General features: G+C 54.0%; 1 protein-coding gene across 1 annotated transcript in view; it reads left to right on the forward strand.

Moving 5' to 3' along the window:
- The window catches only part of TRPM8 (transient receptor potential cation channel subfamily M member 8), a 117,465-nt gene that overhangs the window by 76,883 nt on the left and 17,581 nt on the right, over window positions 1-23,001 (forward strand). The window contains exons 16-23 of the mRNA XM_039859946.1: window positions 747-876; window positions 2,375-2,520; window positions 4,635-4,747; window positions 5,107-5,323; window positions 11,075-11,166; window positions 11,945-12,086; window positions 13,243-13,414; window positions 15,225-15,402. Coding sequence (XP_039715880.1) covers window positions 747-876; window positions 2,375-2,520; window positions 4,635-4,747; window positions 5,107-5,323; window positions 11,075-11,166; window positions 11,945-12,086; window positions 13,243-13,414; window positions 15,225-15,402 — 1,190 coding nt within the window. The remainder of the gene's footprint in view (window positions 1-746; window positions 877-2,374; window positions 2,521-4,634; window positions 4,748-5,106; window positions 5,324-11,074; window positions 11,167-11,944; window positions 12,087-13,242; window positions 13,415-15,224; window positions 15,403-23,001) is intronic.

Genomic DNA, 23,001 nt, shown 5'->3' on the forward strand with positions numbered 1-23,001 from the left:
CATGCCAGACTCTCGCTCCCGACCTCAAACATCCTCGATCGAATGAGACGTCCGCTGTCAGATGAGTATGGCAGTGGCCGTTTCCATGTCGACGGAGGTGCCTGGGAGGGGAGGTCCCTGGAAGGTAGCTGTGCTTAGTGGGCAACCCAATGGGCACCTGCTTTTCAGGTGCTTGTAGGTGTGGGGTCGTTTCTAGGTGGACGAGGTTGCTAAGTTCCATATAAAAAGTTAATTTCTAGCTTTATTGGACAGGAAGTAGGTCCTAGACAGGTGTGTCTTTGGGAAACTTCTGGAGATTTTTCTTTGTGATTCAGCACATAACAAGGTTTTGTAAATGATTTACGGACAGTTGAAAAGAAGCTACGTTCTCCATGTCTAGCACGTACAATCGGATACTGAGTATTGAGCTCACACCCAGACTCACTAACCACGCTGGCAAGTCTCCCCCGCTTGGAACTGCAGCAGTGTGATTGATAGTGGACACCCCGTCCTCTTACTGTCGGTTTCCCGTGGCAGGTCCTCTGATATTGTCCTTTTATCTGCCAATTTCATTTTCAAGACAGTGAGTCTGTTTTAGTCGAAGACTATTTTGCGCGCATCTCAGTTTTTCCCTTGAATCATTACAAACAGTTCAGACTTTGCCGTTTCCCGCCTTTGCTGTGAGTTCGTCCTTGTCTGACCTTGGTGTTGACTCGACCGCTTGGAGGGATTATGGATTAACCCTAATGTCCTCCTCCCTCCAAAAGACCAGGGGCTGCACGCTGGCCGCCCTGGGAGCCAGCAAGCTCCTGAAGACTCTGGCCAAGGTGAAGAGGGACATCAACGCCGCCGGCGAGTCCGAGGAGCTGGCCAATGAGTACGAGACCTGCGCAGTGGGTAAGCTCCCAGGACGGGCTGCCGCGTGGGTGCAGGCATGCCAGGCGGCCTGTTGTGCCTGTGGCCTTCACGTGCCAGGCAGCCGAGTCAGCGGCATGTCCACGCTCCTGCCTCTGGCCTGATTCGAGGGCTGCAGACCCGTGGTCAAGGGTACACACGCCGTGGCAGAAGCCACAGGCGTTGCATCCTGGCATTTACTGACTTCCCCAAGAATGGAAGTGGAAACCTTGGGCTCTCGTTCCTGTCTCGTTCCCCAGGCCCAGGTCTGAATAACTCAGCACCATAGGCAGCTTTGGGGTGTTTTGTTTTGGGTGCCATTAAGGTGCTGTGACAGCTCTGAGGTTTTACCTGACTTGCAAGTCATCGAGTTGGCTTGCCGCTTTCACTTAGTATGCTGACAAAAGACCCCAGACCTCTGGTTTATCACTAATGGCAAAGGCAGCAGCCAGAGAAGCATCTTAGGTCGGTCCCTGTGCCTTGATTTCCCTGTAGTGATATGAATAAGGGCTGCTGTTGCCTTCTCTGAAGCTCCCCAAAGTTCGAGAACTCGAAGCTTCTATCAGGGCTGCAGGTGACCTGCCCACATGCCCCGCTCCAGGGCGCGATCACTCATTACCTTCAGTGGGAGAGGGGAGAGGCCGCACTAGGTTCTGGAATGTCTGTCTTCTGCTGTTCAAGGGTCTCTGAGCAAAGCTGCTCAGCACCCTTTGGCCAGAGGGTCCGGACTATGCAGGGAACGTGGGAAATCAGGGCTAACAGCCCCCCAACAGCAGAGCGTTTCACACCTGCCCGTGGTTTCCTGTTTCACCTGGCAGTTTTAAGTTTGCCATGTGGCACGCTGCGAAATGCACTGATGTTTTTCTATGATCGTGGCTGATGAAAAAAATACTCCTGGGTTTAGCTTCTCTGAGTTGGAACAAAGGTGTCCAATGATTTCTTTTTAATATATGATATATACTAATTTCTGACTGGCCTCTATAAGGCAATGGCTCCTGAATAGTTAAAAACATTTTCCGAGGACCTCCACTCCCATGTCTTTGTCATCAGGTCTCGAAACGTAAGCCCGCCCTTGAGGCCGTAGGTCAGTGTTCTCACACCTTTTCGTTTTATTGTTTTGTTTTGTTTTGTTTTGTTCTCTGCCTTATCTGCAAAGAGTCTTCACCAGGAAAGCACAGGATGTACACTAGATGCTCTGGAGAGGGAGGCAGGGGGTCTTGATACTCACCCCAGCGGCTGAGCCCCACCAAAGAGGGGGGCCCCGTGCTCAGTGCAGCTCAGTTCGGCGGGCACCTGTGGGTACATGCTGCCTCGAGGAGCCGTGCCGGGGGTGGTGCACAAAGGGGAAGCCCCGTGTCCCGTGAAGAAGCATGCCGTGCTGGTGTTCTCCAGGCCTCCGCAAACCAGGGTGCTCGCACCGGCTTGGGGCGGGGGAGGACAGCTCGGGTGTTGGCCGGCCCCGCCTCCAGCTCCCCTCTCTCTGGCGCTACTGTGACCGTAGAGCTGTTCACGGAGTGTTACAGCAGCGACGAGGACCTGGCCGAGCAACTGCTGGTCTATTCCTGCGAAGCCTGGGGCGGGAGCAACTGTTTGGAGCTGGCGGTGGAGGCGACAGACCAGCATTTCATCGCCCAGCCTGGGGTCCAGGTAAACTGCACAGCCAGCAAACGCCACGTCCAGAAACGGGTCTCTTCCATCAGATGCTGTCAGTGACACTGAGAAACATAATGTCGTCAGCAGACCTTCTCCTCCAGTGTAAGGCCGCAGCAGGGGAAGGTGGCGATGTTCCAGGAGGGGGCAGGGTTCACGCACCAGCAGAGATCTGTGCTTCAGGAGACGGCACGGGAGAGAGAACATTCTTGCATTTCCACAAAGCAGACAGTCCGGCACCATAATCCGGTCTGAGTCCCAGTCCACTGTGTCCCGTCAGGTGTGGAGTGAGGGGCCTTGGTTCCCGTCTGTGAAATGGGCACAACAGGGGTGACAGGCAAGGGACACTGTGAGGATCCGATGAGATGACGTGTGGGAGGCGCCAGCCCTTCACGTCGGCAGCAGAGAAACTAGCATGACGTGGGCACAGCCCGTGGGAGGTTTCTTGCACCGAATTAAATTAATAGCAGTTTGCACCTGGCGTCTCAGGTGGCAGAGGGGAGAATTTACACCCGTGGTCCGGAGGGGGCTGGGTGTGACGTGGGGGGCAGGGAAGAGCTGGACGGGCTGACACTTGTCTGCCACACCTGTGGCCACATTTCACTTACACAGAATGCCTCACGGTGAACGTCATCCCATTTTACCGATGATTCAGGAGCTCAGGGAGGTTCTAGAACATTCTCCAGGTTACACTGCTAGGATGTAGCAGAACTGGGATTTGATTCCATGTTAATTATCCATCTTATGCATCGTATTTACTTATGCATCGTACTGTGCAGCCAGTAATGAGCACAGTGTTCGTGAAAAAGTCGTTTGCAATTGCAGCTAAGTTAGGTTAAACGGGGCAGTCGTTTGTGACGAGGCTCACACAGGGACGAGTCTTGCTGTTGCTGCGTTTTGGCCTCTGGACCAGGGCGGGCTGGAGCGAGGCCGGCACCACAGTGGGGGTTGCCCGGGAGGCTGGCTGGCTGCCAAGGTGGTCACCGTCTGCCGCATCTTGCTAGTGTCCCAGAGCTTTGGGCCCGGGGGATGCTGACTCATTCTCCTGTCCCGAGGGTTTCAACTAGATGCCAGTTCCATCGATGTTCACGGAAAATCTCCCTGCAGGCCCAGGGGACCAGGGAGCTAGCTTCCTGTAGGCAGGCTGCTGGGTGGGGTCAGATGTCACCAGTGGTCCCGGAACCAGAGCTAGAGGACAACTTTCCGTGACCGGGGGCCTGGCAGTGCCACTCGGTAAAGGCCCGCTGTGCTCATCACCCCGCGGGCACATGGCACTGAGGAAGGCTGGACGTTCCCTGTCTTTGTTCGAGGACCCCCAGAAGCAGGCCTCAAATGGAGAGTTTAAATGCATCAGCCTGATCTGGACGTGGGCCCCGGAAGCATGGGCGAGTGTGGGCAGCGGCCGGGGAAGGGAGGGAAGCAGACACAGGTGAGCAGAGGAGGGTGTTGCACTGCGCAAAACTGGGCTGGCAGGAGAAGCCGTCCTTTCCCAGAGGGAGGTGGGTGGGGCCGCCTGTCCTACCCCCGCCCCCGGCCCTGGGTTTCCACTTGCCCTGCCCGGAGACACACCTGTCCCCCTTGGATGGACACGTTCTTTTGAGAGCCCCGCATTCCTTCGATGGGGACCAGTCTATGCTCACCCCTTTCGTGCTGACGTGCAGTGTAGCTCTCAGACGCACCCTGAGCTTTCTAACCGCCACCTTCATGGGAGGTCCCTGTCCCACCTGTCGGGGGTTGGTGCTGTCTGGGAAAAGCTTTTTCATGCATATCAGCTCAAGTCAACATGAAGGTGACAATGGCCGCTCCGTTTTCAACTCTGGCTTTGATTTCAAACAGATAGAGGTGGGGTCATGTCTTCCCTATCTCAGAAATGAATCTCACCGTATAGGACCCAGGTTGGGAAAGGACTTGAAAATCAAACGGAATTTAAATTGTTTGTCACAGCTCCTCAGAACCCAGGCAACTAATACAAAGAAGAAGAAGAACCTTGATTCGGGGCTCCTTACGGGGGCGGGGGGCAGGGCACGGGGGCTGGGCAGAGGGGCCGCCTGCTGTCCCGTGCTTCCTCGCGGTAACGGGGACCCGTGTCCTTTGTCTCTGCTTCCCTGCAGAATTTTCTATCCAAGCAGTGGTACGGGGAGATTTCCCGAGACACCAAGAACTGGAAGATCATCCTGTGCCTGTTTATCATTCCCTTGGTCGGCTGTGGCTTCGTGTCATTTAGGTATGAAACCACGCGTGTGACTGCGTGTGCACGCGCACACTCTTGTGGAAAGGATCCTAAGGCCTGGGGCGCCTGGCTTTCCCGCCAGTGCCTGCAGCGAGGTCCCGGATGCTCTGGCTTTTCCTGGGTTTGATTTCAGACAGGTAGAGCTGGGGTCTGGGCTTCAGTGTCTCAGGCAGCATTGCAGATTCACGAACCCTGAAAGGCCCAGGGCCAGATTGGGGCTGGGTCAGTCTTAGAACAGGGTTTTGACCCCACCCGAGCCGTGGGTCTGTAGCCATGTCCGTCCCGAGCGAGGACTGTAGGCCCCCAAGCGGCGCTGGCCGGGTCGGTGACGACGCTCTCGCCTCCGGGTCCAGGAAGAAGCCGGTCGACAAGCACAGGAAGCTCCTGTGGCGTTACGTGGCCTTCTTCACCTCCCCCTTCGTGGTCTTCTCCTGGAACGTGATCTTCTACATCGCCTTCCTCCTGCTCTTCGCCTACGTGCTGCTCATGGATTTCCACGCCGTGCCGCGCCCGCCCGAGCTGGTCCTCTACGCGCTGGTCTTCGTCCTGCTCTGCGATGAAGTGAGACAGGTGGGACAGGAGCAGACGTTGCTTCTGAAGTTCCAAGGTCACGGTTTTCCCTGAGTAGACGTCCTCTGTCGGTGGTAGCTGGCGAGGCTGCCTCCCCCGCATCCAGCGCTCCGCTCCGGTGAGGTCCCGGCGCCGAGCGCACTCTTTGCTCGGTCATTAGCGTTGATCAGTGGACGCGAATGACTCAGCACCATGTGTTGGAAGAGCCGGTTGACCTTGGACGGTGACCGGCTCCGTCCTCAGGAGCCGTTTGTGTTCCGGCGGGTGCTGGGCGGGCTTTCCAGCTAAGAGCCTCTTAACGCCCAGTGTGTCAGAGTGACGGTGCCGGAAAGTCGTGTAAGTCCCTGCGGATTTCGGCCCGTTTGCGTGAATTATTCATCGTGGTTTTTGGCGGTTTCTTGGGATCTGAAGTCTTGGGCATCCTTTCTCCACCACCGAATCCAAAACTTTAGCCCAGGCCTGGCACGTAGCAGGCTCTCAGTTAGTCATTGTCAAATAAATAAATATCGATGGTGAAGGACAGTGCTGTTTTCTAAACCATTAGGAAAAGTCATCCCAGAAAATCGTTTCGGACTTAGCAATTTACAATGTATTCGAGAACTGCTGTTGCTGTCACTTCCGTTGTCCCTTCTGAGACCAGACCCAACATCGTATCCATTCAACACATATGGCCCAGGTGGCGTCCCAGAATCTGGCCCAGGCCTCCCCTGCAGTTTATGAGGTGCTGTGCCAAGCACTATGGGGAGTCGGAGCGGTGGGGAGGCGGAGGTGCAGACGGGGCAGGCGAGCGGGTAGAGGGGGAAGGTGAAGGACACAGGTCAGTGTTGAGCATGGCGGGATCTGTGGGCTTTCTGTCTGCCAGCAACTCCCCCCCCCGGACAGGGTCCTGCTGACCCGGAGGGATTTCCGTGACTTCAGATCAGCCTCGTTAGAGCCCCGTGCATTGGCTCATGCGGTGGCAGCTCAGTCTAGTGCATGCTTTCTTACGAGTCTGCTAGGGCCACTGTGACAAGGCACCTGAAATGCCAAGGGCCAGCTGGGTGGCTTCAACAACAGACGTTCATCGTCTCGTTTCTGGAGGCCTGAAGTCTGAGGTCAGATCGTCTGCAAGGCAGCAGGAGAATCTGTCCCAGGCCTCTTCCCTGGCTTCTGGAGATTCGCTGGCCATCTTTGCTGTTTCTTGCCTTGTAGACGCGTCACTCAAACCCTGTCCTCGTGCCCACATGGCATTCTCCCTGTGAGCATGTCTGTGTCCAGACTGCCCCCGTCACGAGGATACCAGCGGTATTAATTAGAGTTAATCTATTCCAGTATGATCTCATCTTAACTCATTCCATCCGCGAGGCCCCTGTCTGCAAACCGGGTCACGTTCCCAGGCGTGTGGGGGTTAGGGTTTCCATGCATGGATTTGGGGCACGGGACACCACGCCCTCCAGGGAGCCTCTTTCTCTCAGCCGCCGTCTTCTCCTTGCTGGTTCTCTATTTGACTTACCACGTATCAGCGGCAAGCGGTGCAAATCCCCAGTGTGAGGGAAGCAGAGAAAGGTGGAAGAAGCATCGGCATTTAAAGTGGGAAGGGGCCGACGTGAGAAAGTCCGCTGAGAACCCTTTCCCTGGGGACCTCCCGAGTGGCTCTGCACGAGGTCACGTGCGCTCCTCCTCAGCCCGCGTGGGCAGGTCCTGGGGCCCTGGCTCCCGCTCTTTGCTCCACTCGCAGGGTTGCTCCCCTTTGCACAGGCACATCAGAGAGAAAGACAGTTCCTGCCCGGGGCTGCTTTTGCAGAGGAGGGGGAGAGACTGAGGCTGGACGGCCCCGTCACGCGGAGGGGGAGAGACTGAGGGTGGACGGCCCCGTCACGCGGAGGGGGATGGGGACGGCCCTGAATCTCACCGGCTTGTCCTCTGTGCACCGGGGAGACCCTTTCAGCCGCCGCTTGGCTCCAAGTAGTGGGCCTTGTGCCAAAGGATCTCGACTGGTCTGTGGAAGTCGGTGGACTTGGAGGGCAGGCCTCCCGCTCCGGGCAGAGGCAATGGGGCACCGGGATGTCACGCAGGACTCTGGGGACCCTGGCGGTTCGAGTCTCACGCACGAGCCTGAGCTCCAGGGGCTCAGCGGTGTGACGGGAGCAGCGTAGGGCGCCAGGAGAGGCGTGGGGTTTGAGCGGCCTCGGGCGACACACCTCGTGGTTCCGGTGTCTTCACCTCAGGTAACCAGCCTGACATCGTAAATGAAGTCACTGAATAGAATCGAGTAGCAGTGAATGACTAGCCCAGTGGGGAGGTAAGTGTGAACACAAATGAGAGAGACAGAGAGGGAGGGAGGGAGGGAGGGAGGAGGGAGGGAGGAGGGAGGGAGGGAGGAGGAGCATGAAGGAAGGAAGGAAGGAAGGAAGGAAGGAAGGAAGGAAGGAAGGAAGGAAGTCGTGAAGGAAGGGGATGGGGAGGGGGAAACCAGCAGGATCTGCCAACATGCAGCACGGTAGTGACTGAATTTCCACTGTCTCCTGGGTCCCCACCCTTAAATGGGCGTCTTTCCCGCGGGGGTGGGGGGGTTGTGGAGAAGAGAGAGAGGGTGGGGTGCCGGACACGGCGGCCTCGTCCTGCCCGTCCAGCGCCGACTCGGCGGCCCGTTCGTTTGCGCCGGTCCAGCCCCTCGCACGTGCCCGGTCGTTACCCGGGGTGGGGAGGCGTGGAAACGACCTGCCTCAGACGTCCCTGTCATGTTTGTGTTCGATCCTCAGGGACTAGCACGGGAGCTGAGCCTCCACGTGTTTCTGGCAAGTGCATGCGTGCTTTTTAAGCAATGAACTGATAAGGGGGGGCTTCATGATTCAACCCCCGAGCTGCGCCCCGACCAAGCCAGTAGGAGCCATGATGGCAGCTCGTGTGGCCGAGCAGGGGGTGCTGTTGGTAGCCCCTCCGCCTCTGTCACCTTGAGACCTGAGGCCGCGAAAGTCCAAACGTTGCTTGGTTCCTCCGGGCGGCGAGAAGGGCCATGTGGTCTAGAGACAGCACTTCTTCCGGGTCGCTCTGCGGGCAGAGCTCGGCCTCGGTGGAAGGTGCAGAGGCTCTGGGACACCGGATGTCACATCTCGGTTCAAGCCAATCACCTCATTCGTGCATTCTTTCCTTCGACAAATATTTACTGAGCACCTACTATGTGCCAGGCACTGTCGTGGACGCTGGGGATACAGCAGTGACCCAACTGACAAATGTCTCTGTCCTATGGAGCTTTCTGCCTCGTAGAGGTGATTGGCAGGGTCGTTTCACGTTGCGGCAGGCGACCCTGAATGAACGAGTCTCACTCTCACCAGGAGGCCGGCCTGGAGGACCTGCCACAGGAACATTTGTCCTAAAGTCACACACACGTCCAGACAAATTTTGGAGTACACATAACAGCTCCGTCACTCTTCCAGTCGTGCAGGAAGGAGACTCGGGGCAGGTGCATTTTGCCGGGAGAAGGGTCCTGGGCAGATGTTGTTAGGTGCCCAGGAGGGACACGTGTGGGGACACCGAGTGGGAGCAGGCAGGCCGATGGAGGAACCTCAGGGAGGCGCCTGGGGAAGACAGTGCACTTCCCGGGCATTCCCGGGGCCTGCCTGGAGGAAGTGATGCCCGCACGGTCTGGCCAGGTCTCAGCTATTCTGCCTACCTTCCTAACGGGAGATGCTTGATGCAGAGGGCGATGAGGAGGACATATAGGTTTGTCCAAGTGGTTTCTTCTCTTTCTTTTTAAAAGTTACTTTCGAATGGGCCAGTTTCCGTTTGGCAATGCCAGTGGCATGGGAAACACCCTCTCCTGCGGGTTACGGGCGGGTTCAGGGTCAGCTGGGCGGGTTCAAGGTCAGCCGGTCCTTTGAGGACAGCCAGTCTGCAGAACGCAGCCTTGGAGCTTCCTGTCATGGACAGAGTCTGCCACGAGGGGGCGCTGTTTCTCTTCCTGTCCGTGGACTCCCACCTCGGGATCCACACTCGGACTGGTTTCCTCTGAGGACAGGTTCTGCGGCCCCCTGCAGTCTTAATGAATCTAATCCGCACTTGCAGGATGTTGCTCAGATTGTGTCTGGGTGTCAGAGAGTGTGCTCTTCAGTGTCTCCCGGAGTCCCCTCCCCAGGAGCAGGTGTCAGTAGGCGAAATTGGAAATTTCAAGCAAAGCAGTCAGTGAGCTCAAACATGGTTGTTCGATAACTCTTGGGTCCACTGAACAGATTGCGGATGTTTATTTAAGATGAGATAAGTTCTGTCATCTCTTCACGAAGAGCACTGTGCAATCTCGAGGCCCTTTGAATCCCCACATCCTGAAAGGCCTGATGAAATATGGCCCCGGTATTCCAGGAATAATAGCCCGCATCCGGCATTTCATTCAGAAAAGAGGCCTCTATTCATTTTAAAAAAAACATTTCTTCACTGCAGCAGTGCCTCCGAGACCCAGAACTGATCTCCTCACATGCAGGCAAAGCTTCTGGGAGTCTTGTGGGCAGAGGCCGAGCCGGGCTGGGGTGGCTGAGTCGCCCTCCTGCCCCGAGACCAGGGTTTCTAAGGGGGAATGGGCAGCAGGGGGCGGTCCTGGGAAATTTTAATATTTTCTTGGAGCCTGATTTCATAATGCACTCACCAACCGTTTGTCCACAAAAATTGCTATTTGGATTTATATAGGAATGCAAGGAAGTGCTTGAGAAACCAGTGGTGCTTTTTGAACCCCTTCCAAGTCTAAGACTTCGGGATCTCTATGGGATCTACAGAAGCGGTGGGATGTTGGGGAGAGGAAACAGATTCAGAACAGACCCATATTGGCGAGTTCATTTAGTAAGACTGAAAAGTGCCACGTTCCTTTGATGACTGTTGTTTTCCTGCCCCACACGACTAAGCCTGCTGGCTTTGTACCCGAGCTGGCGTGGGCCTTCGGTGTTCCCTCCAGCTTGGGCCGCATATGATTTCAAACGTATTTAAATGCCGTCTCTCCCAAGAGCCAGTGGATCCCTGGAGACTCGGCATTGCACCTGATCCCGTCTTTGTGCCCCTGGGGGGCCTGGCACAGGTGCTCGGAAGGCTGTGGGCTTGAGGTAAACGGTGCTTTGCATGGACGCAGGAATGAAGGGCTAGATGACCACCTGGGGTGGGCCCTGTCCAGCCCCCGGGTCTCAGAGAGGCTGGCCAGACGCAGTCGTCTCACGGACGATCCTGTCCCTCGCCATCTAGGTGTCGTCCCAATGCGGTTTCTTCCGAGAAATCGTGACCGACGCACATACATGCCCGTCACTTCCTTCTATGACCACATCTGTCCTCATAGGTGTCACACATATATAGCAGCACCGTGCAAATGAAAAACGAAAAGGCTCCTTTTTATCAAGACGTTGTATCGTCAGAAAACGTTTGCGATAAATACGCAAATCTGGGACGAGAATGTGGGAAACCCTTCTGGAGTCATGCAGTGCGCAGCCTGTGCCACTGTGCACGGTGGCCTGGTACTCTGCAGGTCATCCCCACTCTCTGCACGTTTGTCTCCAGGAACGGTAAGGGTACGCGAGTCCTTTCTGTCGACTTTGTCCGCAGCACATGAACGACAGGACAGCGAGCGCGCAAGGTGCTCCCAGCGCCCCCGGCCCCGCATGAGGCGTGGGTGAGGGCTCGCTCGGCACCTCGCTCGCTCAGAAAGGATCTGGGGAGAGACGCGTGAACACTAACAAATCTGGAAGCAGTTGATGTCTCCCAGCAGCTCACGCCCCGTCTCTGTCCCTCTCTGTGCTGCAGTGGTACATGAACGGGGTGAATTATTTTACCGATCTGTGGAACGTCATGGACACGCTAGGCCTTTTTTACTTCATCGCGGGAATTGTATTTCGGTAAGTCGTCCTCACCATTGTCCCATTCCAGGTGGTTTTGGATTGTCCTGGGAGAAAAGGTGAAGGAAAGATCTTAGACGACGAAGCCCAAGATGAGCCCGTTCCCGCCCCCCGTTAGAAACGGTTCCAGGAGACCTCTGTCCCTGCTCCTTAGAGACGCAGCCTGGCTGGCAGAAAGCTGTGTCCCCTCTCTTCCTCCCTCCTCGCTCACTTGGGGTCCTCCCCCGGGACCTCCCTTTCCGCTTGGGTTAAGCTGCCAGCTTTCGAATCGCAGTTGGTGGGACAGGATGTCCAGAGCATTCCGGTTAGAAAGCGCACATGGCTTTCCGTGAACACATTAGCATGTGGTCAGCTAATCAGACAATCTGGTGCGACCGAGGTTAAGTGTCATTAGGGCAAACCCGGCGGCGTCCCCTCCTCCCGGGTGGTCGCGGTGGGGTGAGGGCGGGGCGGTCACAGAAGTCCGGTGAGCTGGGGCGGGAGCGGGGCCGGGACTGGGCTCTGGCAATGGGACCTGAGGAGGAAGGGCTGAAGTGGCGGGAACCTAGGACAGCTCTGTTCTGTGTGACATCCTTGCCTCCGCCGGAGTTCACGGGGGAAGGAGGCCACGGTCCTTGGTCTCCACTGACTGACAGGTGGGCGGTGTCCACGCCTGTCCCCACTCACTCCCGGTGCCCTGGCTCTCAGCTGTTTATTTACATCTGGTTATTTTTTAAAAAACAAAACTTTGAAGTATCGTGTCAAGACCTCACAAATTCTGTTCCCCTTCTTTCCATAGGCTCCACCCCTCTAATAAAACCTCCTTGTATTCCGGACGAGTCATTTTTTGCCTGGATTACATTATATTCACTCTAAGGTTAATCCACATTTTTACTGTAAGCAGAAATTTAGGACCGAAGATTATCATGTTGCAGAGGATGGTAAGGACGAAGAACATTTCTAGCTGTTGATTTTCTTGCTGTATCCGGAGTTCCTTTCATTGTCGATGGGAGGATTCTGTCCACAGAGTGACTATAGCATTTCACGATCAGTGAGATTTGCTTTCCTTGATGAGTTTTGAGCAGGGGCCTCTCTCTCCCAGGTTGAAATTTGACAAAAGATGACTGTTGGGAGCAAAGAGCATAATTCAGGGAATTGCTAGTAAAGATATCTGTTTAGCTTTTACACTTACCATGCGCTTTTGTTTGAGTCTTAACAATTCGCCAGGAGCATAGGCAGGATGTGGACGTTTCTACCCACTTTACAGATGTGCGCAGTGGGGTCCGAGGAGGTTATGATGTTTGTCTGGAGGCATGCAGGGAGCTCGGAGTGTAGTGAGGGTCGGGACTTACGTCTTACGGCGACGTGACTAGCACAGGTGTGAGGAGACCCCAGCCTGCTCTGTAACGTCTTGGAGCGAGAATTGTCCACCGACCGTGTCGCTTTCCTGAGCTTGTTTTCCAGATGCCCTGAACTTCTCGCGCTTCCGTCTTTAAATCAGACGGGCGCTTGGATTAGCTCATCTGCAGGTCCCTTTCCAACACTGAGGTTCTTTGCATTTGTGGTTTTAAAATTCAAAGCATATCTGAGGCATCCAGTCACCATGAAGTCATGCTCTGTGTGCAAAAAAAATTTTTTAATTAAATTGTGCATTCTTGTTTAATAAGGATAGCTTTTATTTTTCTCAAAAAAAAAACCAAAAAACAAAAAAACCCCACAAAACCTTAAGAAATACTCTAGGGATTGAAAGAGGGTGAGCATCATGAGATGTGGAGCAGGAGAAGGTGCCCCCAAGCCAGGTCCCTTCTTTGCTCTCAAGCTGGTCCCTCATCGGAAAGCTGCTGTCACTGAGCTGGTTGGGAAACCTGCCAGCAGAAACGCGTCAGTCAGTTTTCATTCGGGAAAACAGATGTACCCAGACCCAAGGGTGCTGGCGGCCATTTTTAAAGGTAGTGAGGAAATGCTGGGTGACTTAGGTTCCCAAGGCCCTGGCACCTCTGCTCTCTCCGTGGTCAGCCGAGGGACTGGCCGCGGTCAGCCGTGGACTGGCCGCCCGTGAGGCTGTCCCGACTCGGTTCCCCTGCCCTCTCTCGGCAGATGATCGACGTGTTCTTCTTCCTGTTCCTCTTCGCCGTGTGGATGGTGGCCTTCGGCGTGGCCAGGCAAGGGATCCTCAGGCAAAACGAGCATCGCTGGAGGTGGATATTCCGCTCCGTCATCTACGAGCCCTACCTGGCCATGTTCGGCCAGGTGCCCAGTGATGTGGACGGTGAGCCTGCTGTGGCCCGACACGGGGGACACTGGGAGGAGGCGGCAGCTTCCAGAACCAGCCTCCAGGGCTCCCCGTTCTGCCCCTCGGGGCAGAACATCTTGAAACATTTGCATTGGAACCTGACATTTAAACGTTCAGCATTAGCCCGCTGCCCGCTGTGTTTTGGAGGCAGGCTCACGGTGGCTCAGGTGGCCTGAATTTGCCCACACCCGGGTTATGCTGGGAATGTGGGGGGCACGTGCAAACTGGTGTGTGTTTCGAATGAGCTGTCTAAAGCATCCTCATGATCCTGACAATTGCCTGGGCTTGCTATGTCCCGTCCTGCCACGGAAAAACGATTCTAATGTGTACCCTGCCCTGTTGGTCGCATTTGTCAGCTCCCTGGCGTCTTCCCGATCACCCTCGTGGCCTCGCACAGTCCTTCCGGCTTCCTCTGCTGCGGCCTCGTCCAAGGTCTGAGAAGGGGCTCCTTGTCCGTGCAGTGACGGAAAGCCTCTTGTTATCGCTGGTCCCCGTCAGCCCTCGCTCTCCGTTTTACATAAGCGAGCGTGCTTTGTCGTCACGACAGCCCTCCACGTTTTCCGTCCTGTGGGAGGCAGCTGACGGTAACCCAAAGAGCAGGTGGCCGGCGGGGTTCCACCCCGGCCAGCCATGAGTGCGCGTGCCCCGGGAAGCCACTCGACCTCTCTGCCTCTCGGTTCCCTGCCGGTTCCCTGCCGTAAGCCCGGTGCGGCACCGTCTTCCCTGTGGGACGCGGGCCCCAGGGTCACTGCCCCTCGCTCAGCCCCTCAGACACTCAGACCGGGACCCCGAGCCCAGAGCGCCTCGCAGGGGGCCAGCCGCTTACACCCACCGCCCCCTTGGGGGTCTGCCAGCACGCCCCAGCCAAAGCTCCCCATCCCCCACTCCCGCCTCAGACCTCCTCCAGGCCCGCAGTCCAGGGCCCGTCACCACTGTCCACACATCGCCCAGATCGGAAGCTTCAGTGTCACATCCTCGAATCCAGTTCAGCGGTGCTAGTTCTGTTGATTTTGTCTCCTGAATGTCTTTGGAGTCAACCACGTTTAATCCTCCCTCCTGCCACCACCCCGCGCCATCCCCATCGCCTGCGTGTGTGGCTGTCAGTGGCGAACGCCTCATGCTCCCTCTGGCTCCTGGCCGCCCGTGCTGCAGCCAGAGCATCCTTGAATAAACCGCTTAAAGCAGTTTAATGGCGACGTGTAGTTTCCAGGATGAAGATGAAAGAAACCACGAGTCTGGTCACTGCCCATCGCATCCTCCCAGCTCCACAGGTGTTTCTGCCCCCGACCACAGGGCCCTCACACATGCTGTGCCCTGCCTGGGCTCTCTGGGTGCCCAGCTGTCCCCGTTTACATAGCTGGCTCCTGCTCTCAGTTCGGGGGCTCTTCCTTCAGTTTGGGGAGCTGCTGCTGGGTGAGCCACCCCAGTTATGCCCACGGAGCACTCGGCATGTCCTTCTCAGCACTCCTCACGGGCCAAAAGTTTAGACTTGCGTGGTCAGTCCTCCGCCTCTCCGAAGAGGCTGCAGCTGCCAAAGGGCCAAGTTCACGTCTACCTTGCTCTTCCTGTCCTCCCCGACCCCAGTGAAGTCTCAGGCTCATCCTAGCTGCTCAGGAAAGACGTGCGAGTAGATGAACACGTGACTCTGAGGCTTACACCTCGTTTGGATCAAGCCCCTTAGAACAGTGCCCGGCACATCGCCCGATCGTCTTGTGTCACCCTGGGGTGCCCTAGCACTGCCCCTTCCGGGGGCGCCTCACTTTGCCTTTTGGTTTCTCCACCTCAGGTACCACGTATGACTTTTCACACTGCACCTTCACCGGGAACGAGTCGAAGCCGCTGTGCGTGGAGCTGGACGAGCACAGCCTGCCGCGGTTCCCCGAGTGGATCACCATCCCCCTGGTGTGCGTCTACATGCTCTCCACCAACATTCTGCTGGTCAACCTGCTGGTCGCCATGTTTGGGTACGTGCTCAGTCGCCGGGTGTCTGCGCCCCGTGGGGCTGGAGGGGCTGGGGGCGGAGCAGCAGAGGCCTCCCCTTGGGGAGCTCATGCTAGAGCCTCAGGGGCCTGCCTGATGGTCTGGAGGGGGCGGGGCCTTAAAGGGACTGTGTTAAAAATACCATGTGGCCCTACTGGCTGTGCTGTAAGCTTGTTTGACACCAAAGACCAGCCCCTGTCACGCCTTCTCGGCCGTTCGGACTCCATGTTCAGCATCCGTCGAGTGGTCTCCCCTGAGCGCGTGGCGTTGGCATGGTGGCGACTGCGATGCACGTGGACTCGTCCCCAAGGCTCTCCTTTCCTTTCCTGTGAGACACACTGGTCTGGATTCTAGGGCTTAAAGGACTCAGCCTGTACTTAGTGTAAATACAAGTAAAAAGAGGCAGAAGAGTGACTGTCCTTTGGGGCTTGTGGCTAATGAGTTCGAGGGAGAATGTGATGGTGACTCTAACGTATTTTTGTTGCCTTTGGTGATTCTCCTGGTGCATTTAGAACACCACGGTTGTCATTTCCCCTTCATCTTTCTTAGGAGGGTTTCAAAGAGCCCGGTGTGGTAGTATCTTAGTTTTATGTTATTGCTTTAAGGTAGGTGGTGATTTTAAGTACGTGAATCCTGGCACGGACAGACAATTTAGCAAGAAAATACAAATTTTAAAATTATTTGTTAAACTTTAGGCGGAAGAGAAACCCTTAGTTTCGGCCAAATAGGGGCGCATGCCTCTGGGGACATTACTCATCAGAGGGGCCGAGCAGCGAGTGGCCATCTGGTTCTTCTGTGCACGGAGAAGTCCTCCCCTAGTCCCGCTTCTAAGCTTCTACGCTGGACCACAGCGATGCTTCAGAAATGTCACCGCCCTGCTTACAGTTGTGGGAGCTTTTCAGTATTTCCCCGTGGCGTTGGGGTAATTTCAGGCTCCTCGGCTCCCTCCTCCTCTCCTCTCCTTCCCCCTCCCCCAGGCCATCTTCGTCCCGGCCTTTGAACACATCTCCAGGCTTCGCCCTCGCTGTTTGTCCTGGACAGGCACCCGTGCATCTGTCCCTCCACGGGGTGCTCCATCATGCCTGACGACTTCACGAATGCCAGTTAGTCCCTCTGTCGGGGTTTCCTGTTCCATCTCAACTTCCTCCTGCCCTGTCCCTGCATGCCCCTTGAGATGCCAGCCATCATCCTTTGCCCGATGGTCCCCGATGCCCTCCCCTCTTGGCATAGAGGCTCCCTGGGTCCCCGGCACAGCACAGCCTTCTCCACGCCAGGTACTCGTGGGCTCGTTCGTGAGCGAAGAGGACAGGTTGCTTCCCGTTATTCAGTTACTGTTGGGAGCTCAGCTGCCAGGTCTCTTGTTTCCTGAGAAGCATCAGTGGTGACTGACAGGCCTGCGAGGGGTCCGTCATGTAGAGTGTCACCTTCGTTCTGTGCCACGTGGACTTTAAGAAGGAATGTGCAAGCCCCTCTCCGGCACTGGTCCTAACCAAGGGCCAGGGAGGACTCAGGAATCGTAAGCCTGGGCTGCTTGCAGGAAGCTGGGCAGTGCCACCCCGCCAGAGAGGCCCAGGGAATGGGTGATTCTGTATCCGTGTGAAGGCAGGGAAGGGAGAACCAGCTCCCAAATGCAAAGCAAGGAAACAGGATGGTTCGGGGTCTTATTTTACATGACAACATTTCCTGCCGACCCTCATACCGAGTCCTCGGCGGTCCCTCTGCAAACTAACCACTGATGTAATTTCTGCAGAAAGTAGACAAATGGGCCGGCAGCTCCCGACCCCTGACCGCCAGGCTGCACATAAATGTTCAGTAAATGTCGGTCGGGCAGAATGCGGGGTGCTCGGAGCCCTCCACCGCAGGGCTTTGTGCTGTGAGCTGTCCACAGAAGCCATCCTCAAGGACCATGGCGACACATCTGTAACGCGTTATCTGCATGACAGTCATCAAATGGTAGAACTTGGAGCCCAGCCCGTCATGTTCAGGTCAAGGGTATGGAAGTCCCACGGCTCAGTGTGGCCCTGGCCACATTGCTGTCCCGCTTGCCTGTGTCCATTTGAGGCTCGAACGCGGGTCTCCTCCCCATGAGGCCCGAGCCGCAGCGCTGCACCCCGCTGTCACTCCATTCGCTGCTTACGTGTGACAGTTCAGGGACGTGCCTTCCCCAGGCCTCCCGGACTCATCGTGGTTAAACCAGTGGCCTTGACTTCTGGGACCCTGACTGTTGCTAGAGAGGCCTACTGTGGCCCTTGGGCTACATCATCAGAGTTTCTGATGGCCGTGATAGCCGTTCTGGGCACACTCTACAAGCGATGGCCCTGGACCGTGACCCCGTCTGGCTCCACATCACATTTTCATGTAGAAGCTTAACCGTACACACGCGACCTTCTGAACTGTAACAGAAATGCACACGTGGGAATTTAGAAGCAGTGCCGGAGTGCTCTCTAGGTGGTGTTTGACGGGGGAAGGAAGTGACCGTGAACATCTGGGATCATTCTACATTAAAGTCATCGATCACAGGAAATGAGTGGCTCGTCTTCACGCAGGGCTGTGGTGCGTAAAGGCACCACGTCCTGAGGGTCAACCCAGCCCGTGGGTCTGTTCTGGAAAAGGCTTCATCAACCACTCCCTGACCTGGCACAATTCCTAACAGCGAAATGTCTCTTCAATCTTAGGAATAGTATATTCATTATACATATGCAGAAAAGTAGAAAAAAGTAGATAATCACTTGATGTAGACTAAAGGTTCGGGTGCTACTTCAGCAGTCTAAGGGAGGCTTATTAAAATGGGGTGAAAAGCAGAAAAAAAAGAGCAGACAATTGTAATAATAACAGTAGCTAGTATTTATTGACACTTTGCCATGCGAGGCACACCCGGGTGCTTTACAAGTGCTACCTCATTTAATTATAAATTATTTTCGTGTAGGTGCAAATCATTTTTATCATCAGTTGTTTACAGATGAGGCCTTGGAGGGAGAGGTGGGCATGTAAACATACTAACATAATAACATAATACAATGTAATACACTCAGCACGAAAGGCTATTCACCAGGGACTGTGGTTATGTGGTTCTATGGAGGAGGGGTCATTAATTTTGACTGAACTGACATAGGGGGTGGGGCTACGACCAGCAGAGGACCCTGTGCCTGGAGCCCAGAGCCTGGCCAGGGAGGGAGAGGCAGGGGAGATGAAGCTAGCTGGGGGACACTCGGCAACCACCACAGAGGGTGGGAGGGGAGGCAGGGGCTGCGTTACGGAGCGTGTTTTATGCCATGGTACAGGGTTTGGGCATTTTCCGAAGATGAAGGGCGCTGTCGTGGATCTTCACACGGGCCTGTGTCCTGGGAGGGCAGCCTACGAATCGCATTAGCACTTCAAAAATCAGTGCGATGGCATCTGTCTCTTACTCTCGGCTTTGAACCTCCCCTCGCCGGGATCTGGGACGTGCGGAACGCGTCACGTGCCGTCTCTGGCTCTGGTGCTGTGAGGGCGCAGAAAGTCGGGGTCACCAGGGGTCCCAGGCAGCACTGGCCGGGTGTTGCTGATGTGTCTGTCGGGGAGGAATAACAAACAGGAAAGGTGTGAAATCCGAGAAAAGCTTAGAGGTGTTTACCTGATTGAAATCTAGCTGGCAGGTTTCTTATATTTCTGTTTATTCTGAAATTCTGCGATTGTTCTAACTTCTACTTTTTTCTTTGTGAATTTTTTGCAGACTTTTCATCTGGTCTGTTGCTCGATCTTTCTATTTTGGTTTTTACCACCAAATGGCTTTAATTACTACGTAAAAAAAATCATTTAACATCTGTCGAACAAGTCCCCCTCGCGTTCTCATTCAAACTTTCCACGCTTTTCTTGTGTATTTACTCATATGGGGGCGCCTAAGCCTCATCTTCTGAAATCTTGTTTTCTTTCCCCTTCAAAAAATAAAATCTTGCTAATTTTATCAGGATGGTGTTAACTTTGTCGAATCATGTAGGGGAAGCTGATGTTTTAAAAAAGATGATATCTTTACCATCCAGAAAAAAAATATGATTTTCCATTTATTCAAATATATGTAGTTTCTCAGAGAAGTTTTATGGTTTTATTCATATGGATCTGGCAGATTTTTTGTTACTTTTTTCCTATCCATTTATCGTGAGTGAGTTTTTTTCCTAATGTATTTTTTTCAGTAACCACTCTTCGATGTGTAGGAAGGCTATCGAAATTTTGCTTCTTTATTTCAGAGCAAATCTCCTTACTGAATTCTTTCTTTTCTTCTCTTTTCTTTTTATCTTGTCATGAAAGTTTCCTCCTATTTCTTATTTCTTAAGCCGTTTTCTTCTCAATTTTCCTCCTCCCCATCCTCCTCCTCCTCCTCAGAAATGGATGTTGAATATTGCCAGAAGACCACCTAGCTACGACTGAAATAATATTTTTTCCTTTTGATCTGTGATGGATTATGAAAATGACAAACGATATAAATGTTCCTAATATTTAGTCATCCTCTGTTTTTTAATGTACTGCTGCATTTCATTTGTGTACAAGGCTATCTGAATCCTAAACTTTTGTTATCGGTAACATTTTCGGCATCGGTGAATTCCTGAAAACTTGTGTCTCTGTCGGGCGCCTGCCTCCTCCTCCTTCTCCCCAGCTCGGAGGATGGAAGGTGCTCACGGGGCCGTGGGAGACCGAGCTCAGTTAGCATCGCAAATCTCCCGCCCACCAAGGAGCGAGGGCACAGAGCACTGCAGAATGCATCTTGGGGAGATGCTGGGTGGTTGCTGGTTGGCAGGGAAACTGAGCCATCTGGGTGGGAGTGGGTGACGACCCGGATGGGAGAGAGGACCTCCGAGCTGCCCGGATGTCGGGTGTGCTGAGGGGGTGCCTTTGCCCCCACCGGAACTCGGCCTCTCCTCTCCAGAAATGGAAAACAATCCCTAAAGAACATAGAGATGGTTTTGGCGAGGCAGTTGGAAGCAGCACTTGATTTTCGGCCTTGCCTCGAGAACCCTCATGTCTCTTTGGCTGAGTCTGGAACTGACTCAGAGAGAGAAGGAACAATCTGGAAGTGCTGCCATGTGGGAAGTTGGCCCGCAGTGTGTCAACAAACCTCAGCAGGTCAGTCTTGGAAGCATGTTATTTATGCAAAGTGGCTTTCGGGTATTACTGTCCCATAATCGGCTTGCTCGCCCGCACCCCCTGGGATGCGGAGAAGAGTTTTGACTGTTTGCCCAGAACAGAAGGCTGCTCGCCGGATCCACCTGTGCCTAGAGGTGCGGAGGAAACGGAGGTTCCAGCACGAGGCTCCTTGCGGTCAACTGGCTTGTCCCGAGGAGCGAGGAAAATAGCAACGTGAGGCCGAGTTCTTCAAAATAGCGAGACACACGAATGTGAAGCCGTATTTTATGGGCGGCGGCCTAACTACATTCTAGACCAGGGAACTGGTGATTTTCTCTGTGAGGTCAGCTAGGGTCTCCCCTTCGGCCAGATGCACCTAAAGAAGCACCCATCCCTGCCTCTCTGCTTTTAAAAACCATTTTCAGCTTATGGTCCCCACAAAACAGGTTGGGATTTGGAGATGGCCTCCAGGAGGCAGTTGACCAATCCCTGTTCTGGAGGGTCCAGACGATCTGGGATGTTCTCACTGCCTCCGAGGGCCAGTCAGGATGCAAATCTCTTCCCTCTTGGGCCCTTCTCAGCTGCTCCCGAGGGAGGTGGAGAGGCCTGCCTGCCAGAGGGACAACCTCCTGCTCTAGGCATCCTAAGTGTCCCTCCCTTCAGTAGGAGTTATTAATTCATTTGGGATAAAACCCCACTGGACAACATTTAATGCATTAAAATGGATGTACTTTGTGTGTGTGTGTGTGTTTGAATTTTGGGTGTGGAAGGGACGGTTGGTATAATCTACTTTTAACTAGATAGGTAAGACTTTAAGATGCTCCTAGGGACAGTAATTTGAATGGTGATACTCGTTCTGGCACAAAGTAGTAAACCACGTTTCTGGCAAGTTCTTGCCTGGACTTCCGTAATCTGGGTGTACCCGTCGTCCTCTACGACTGCAGTGGCAGACGCCTGCAGTGCCCTTGGCAGATGTGGGACCAGCCAGGGACCTCCGAGGATGGATAATGATGAATGACGTCAGCCTCAAAGCAACCAGACCTACATTTGGAAGACATGCAGGTGAGCTGCTGGATTCGGTTTGCTGCACGCTCACACCTCACCGTCCTATCTGTTGTTCGCTTAAAAAATGGACCGCCGAGAGCTGACACGGCACTAAGTCAAGCGAGCGTTTTGCAGGCCCAGTATAAGAGCTCACGTGTAGATGTTCAGTAAACATTCATTCCCGTCCCTTTGAAGACCATGCCCCATTGAAGAGGCCCTTGCTGCAAAAGCTGCCCTGCACAGACCCCAGGACCCAGCGTAGACCTCAGAGGCATCCGACCCATCAGTGAACGCCAAGATAAGCGAAGCCCAGCTTGCAAGCAAAGTCACACCCGCGAGCGCTGTAGGTTAATGATCTGCTTGTGTGTGTGTTCTTCTCTGAGTTTAAGATGTTTACGTTTTAGACTGTCATGCGTCAAGGGGCAAGAGTGAGGTCTCTAGCTTCTCCGCCTCATCACCTCTTTCGGGTTGGGCCTCTGAAGTGTTACCGGAATTTAGAGAATTCAATGCATCTCCACTCCAGATTTGCTTGGGGAGATTTCAAAGGGTTCGGGGCTGCTGCTTTGGCTCTAGGAGGGGTGATTGGATATTAGCAATTAAAGTAGCTTGGATTGTTGAACTTTACAAACAGTGAAATGCTTCATAGCTATATTTTACTAAGTATTCCAACCAAATACTTTTGAAATAGAGCACAGCTCAAACCTTTTTTGTTTTTTTCGAGATAGAAGCTAGCTCAAAACATTTCATGGTCCGCTTTGTGAGGTGGCATCGTGTATGGGAAAGCACATAGAGGCTTGGCTGCAGCGCAGGGTCCGAAGGGGCCTTATCACTCAGATGATTTACTGTGCCTCAGTTTCCCGATCTGTTAATCGTAGATGATAACAGGACTTACATCCTACAGAACTGTCCGCAGATTAAACCAATTAATACAAGTAGGCGGCTTAGAACAGTGTGTGGCATATAAGTGTTATCTATCTTAACATTCTTGGTTTAACTCATAATTGATAAATCGGCGGTATAATCAGACATTTTCATGATAAATAGACTTTTTTTTCTAATTATGTAAGTAATTCATGTTCCTTGCACCCATGATGAGATGCCAGAGATGACTGCCATTAACGGCCGTTTATGTAGTGAGATTGCGTCGTCAGTACCAGTTTGAGCCTAATTGTTTTCACTTAACATATATGATAAGTGTTTTCCCAAAGTACAAAACGCAGCCGTAAACATAGTTTTTAATGGCTGCATAATGCAGTCGTGTTGACTAACCACCATGTGTGGAACGTGTTTTAGTGTCAAACATCTTAGTTGTCTCATTCTGCTGGGGTGGAGACTGGGGACAGCTATTACGTATAGTGCTGTGTCAAATGGTTGTGTGTGTACATCCGCTTGACATCTTGTCTATTTTCAGTGTCTCCTTAGTCTTAGGTGAAATTTCCAGA

This window comes from Pteropus medius, unplaced genomic scaffold, assembly GCF_902729225.1.
Source record: "Pteropus medius unplaced genomic scaffold, Ma_sr-lr_union100, whole genome shotgun sequence".
In the NCBI taxonomy this organism is placed as follows: domain Eukaryota; kingdom Metazoa; phylum Chordata; class Mammalia; order Chiroptera; family Pteropodidae; genus Pteropus; species Pteropus medius.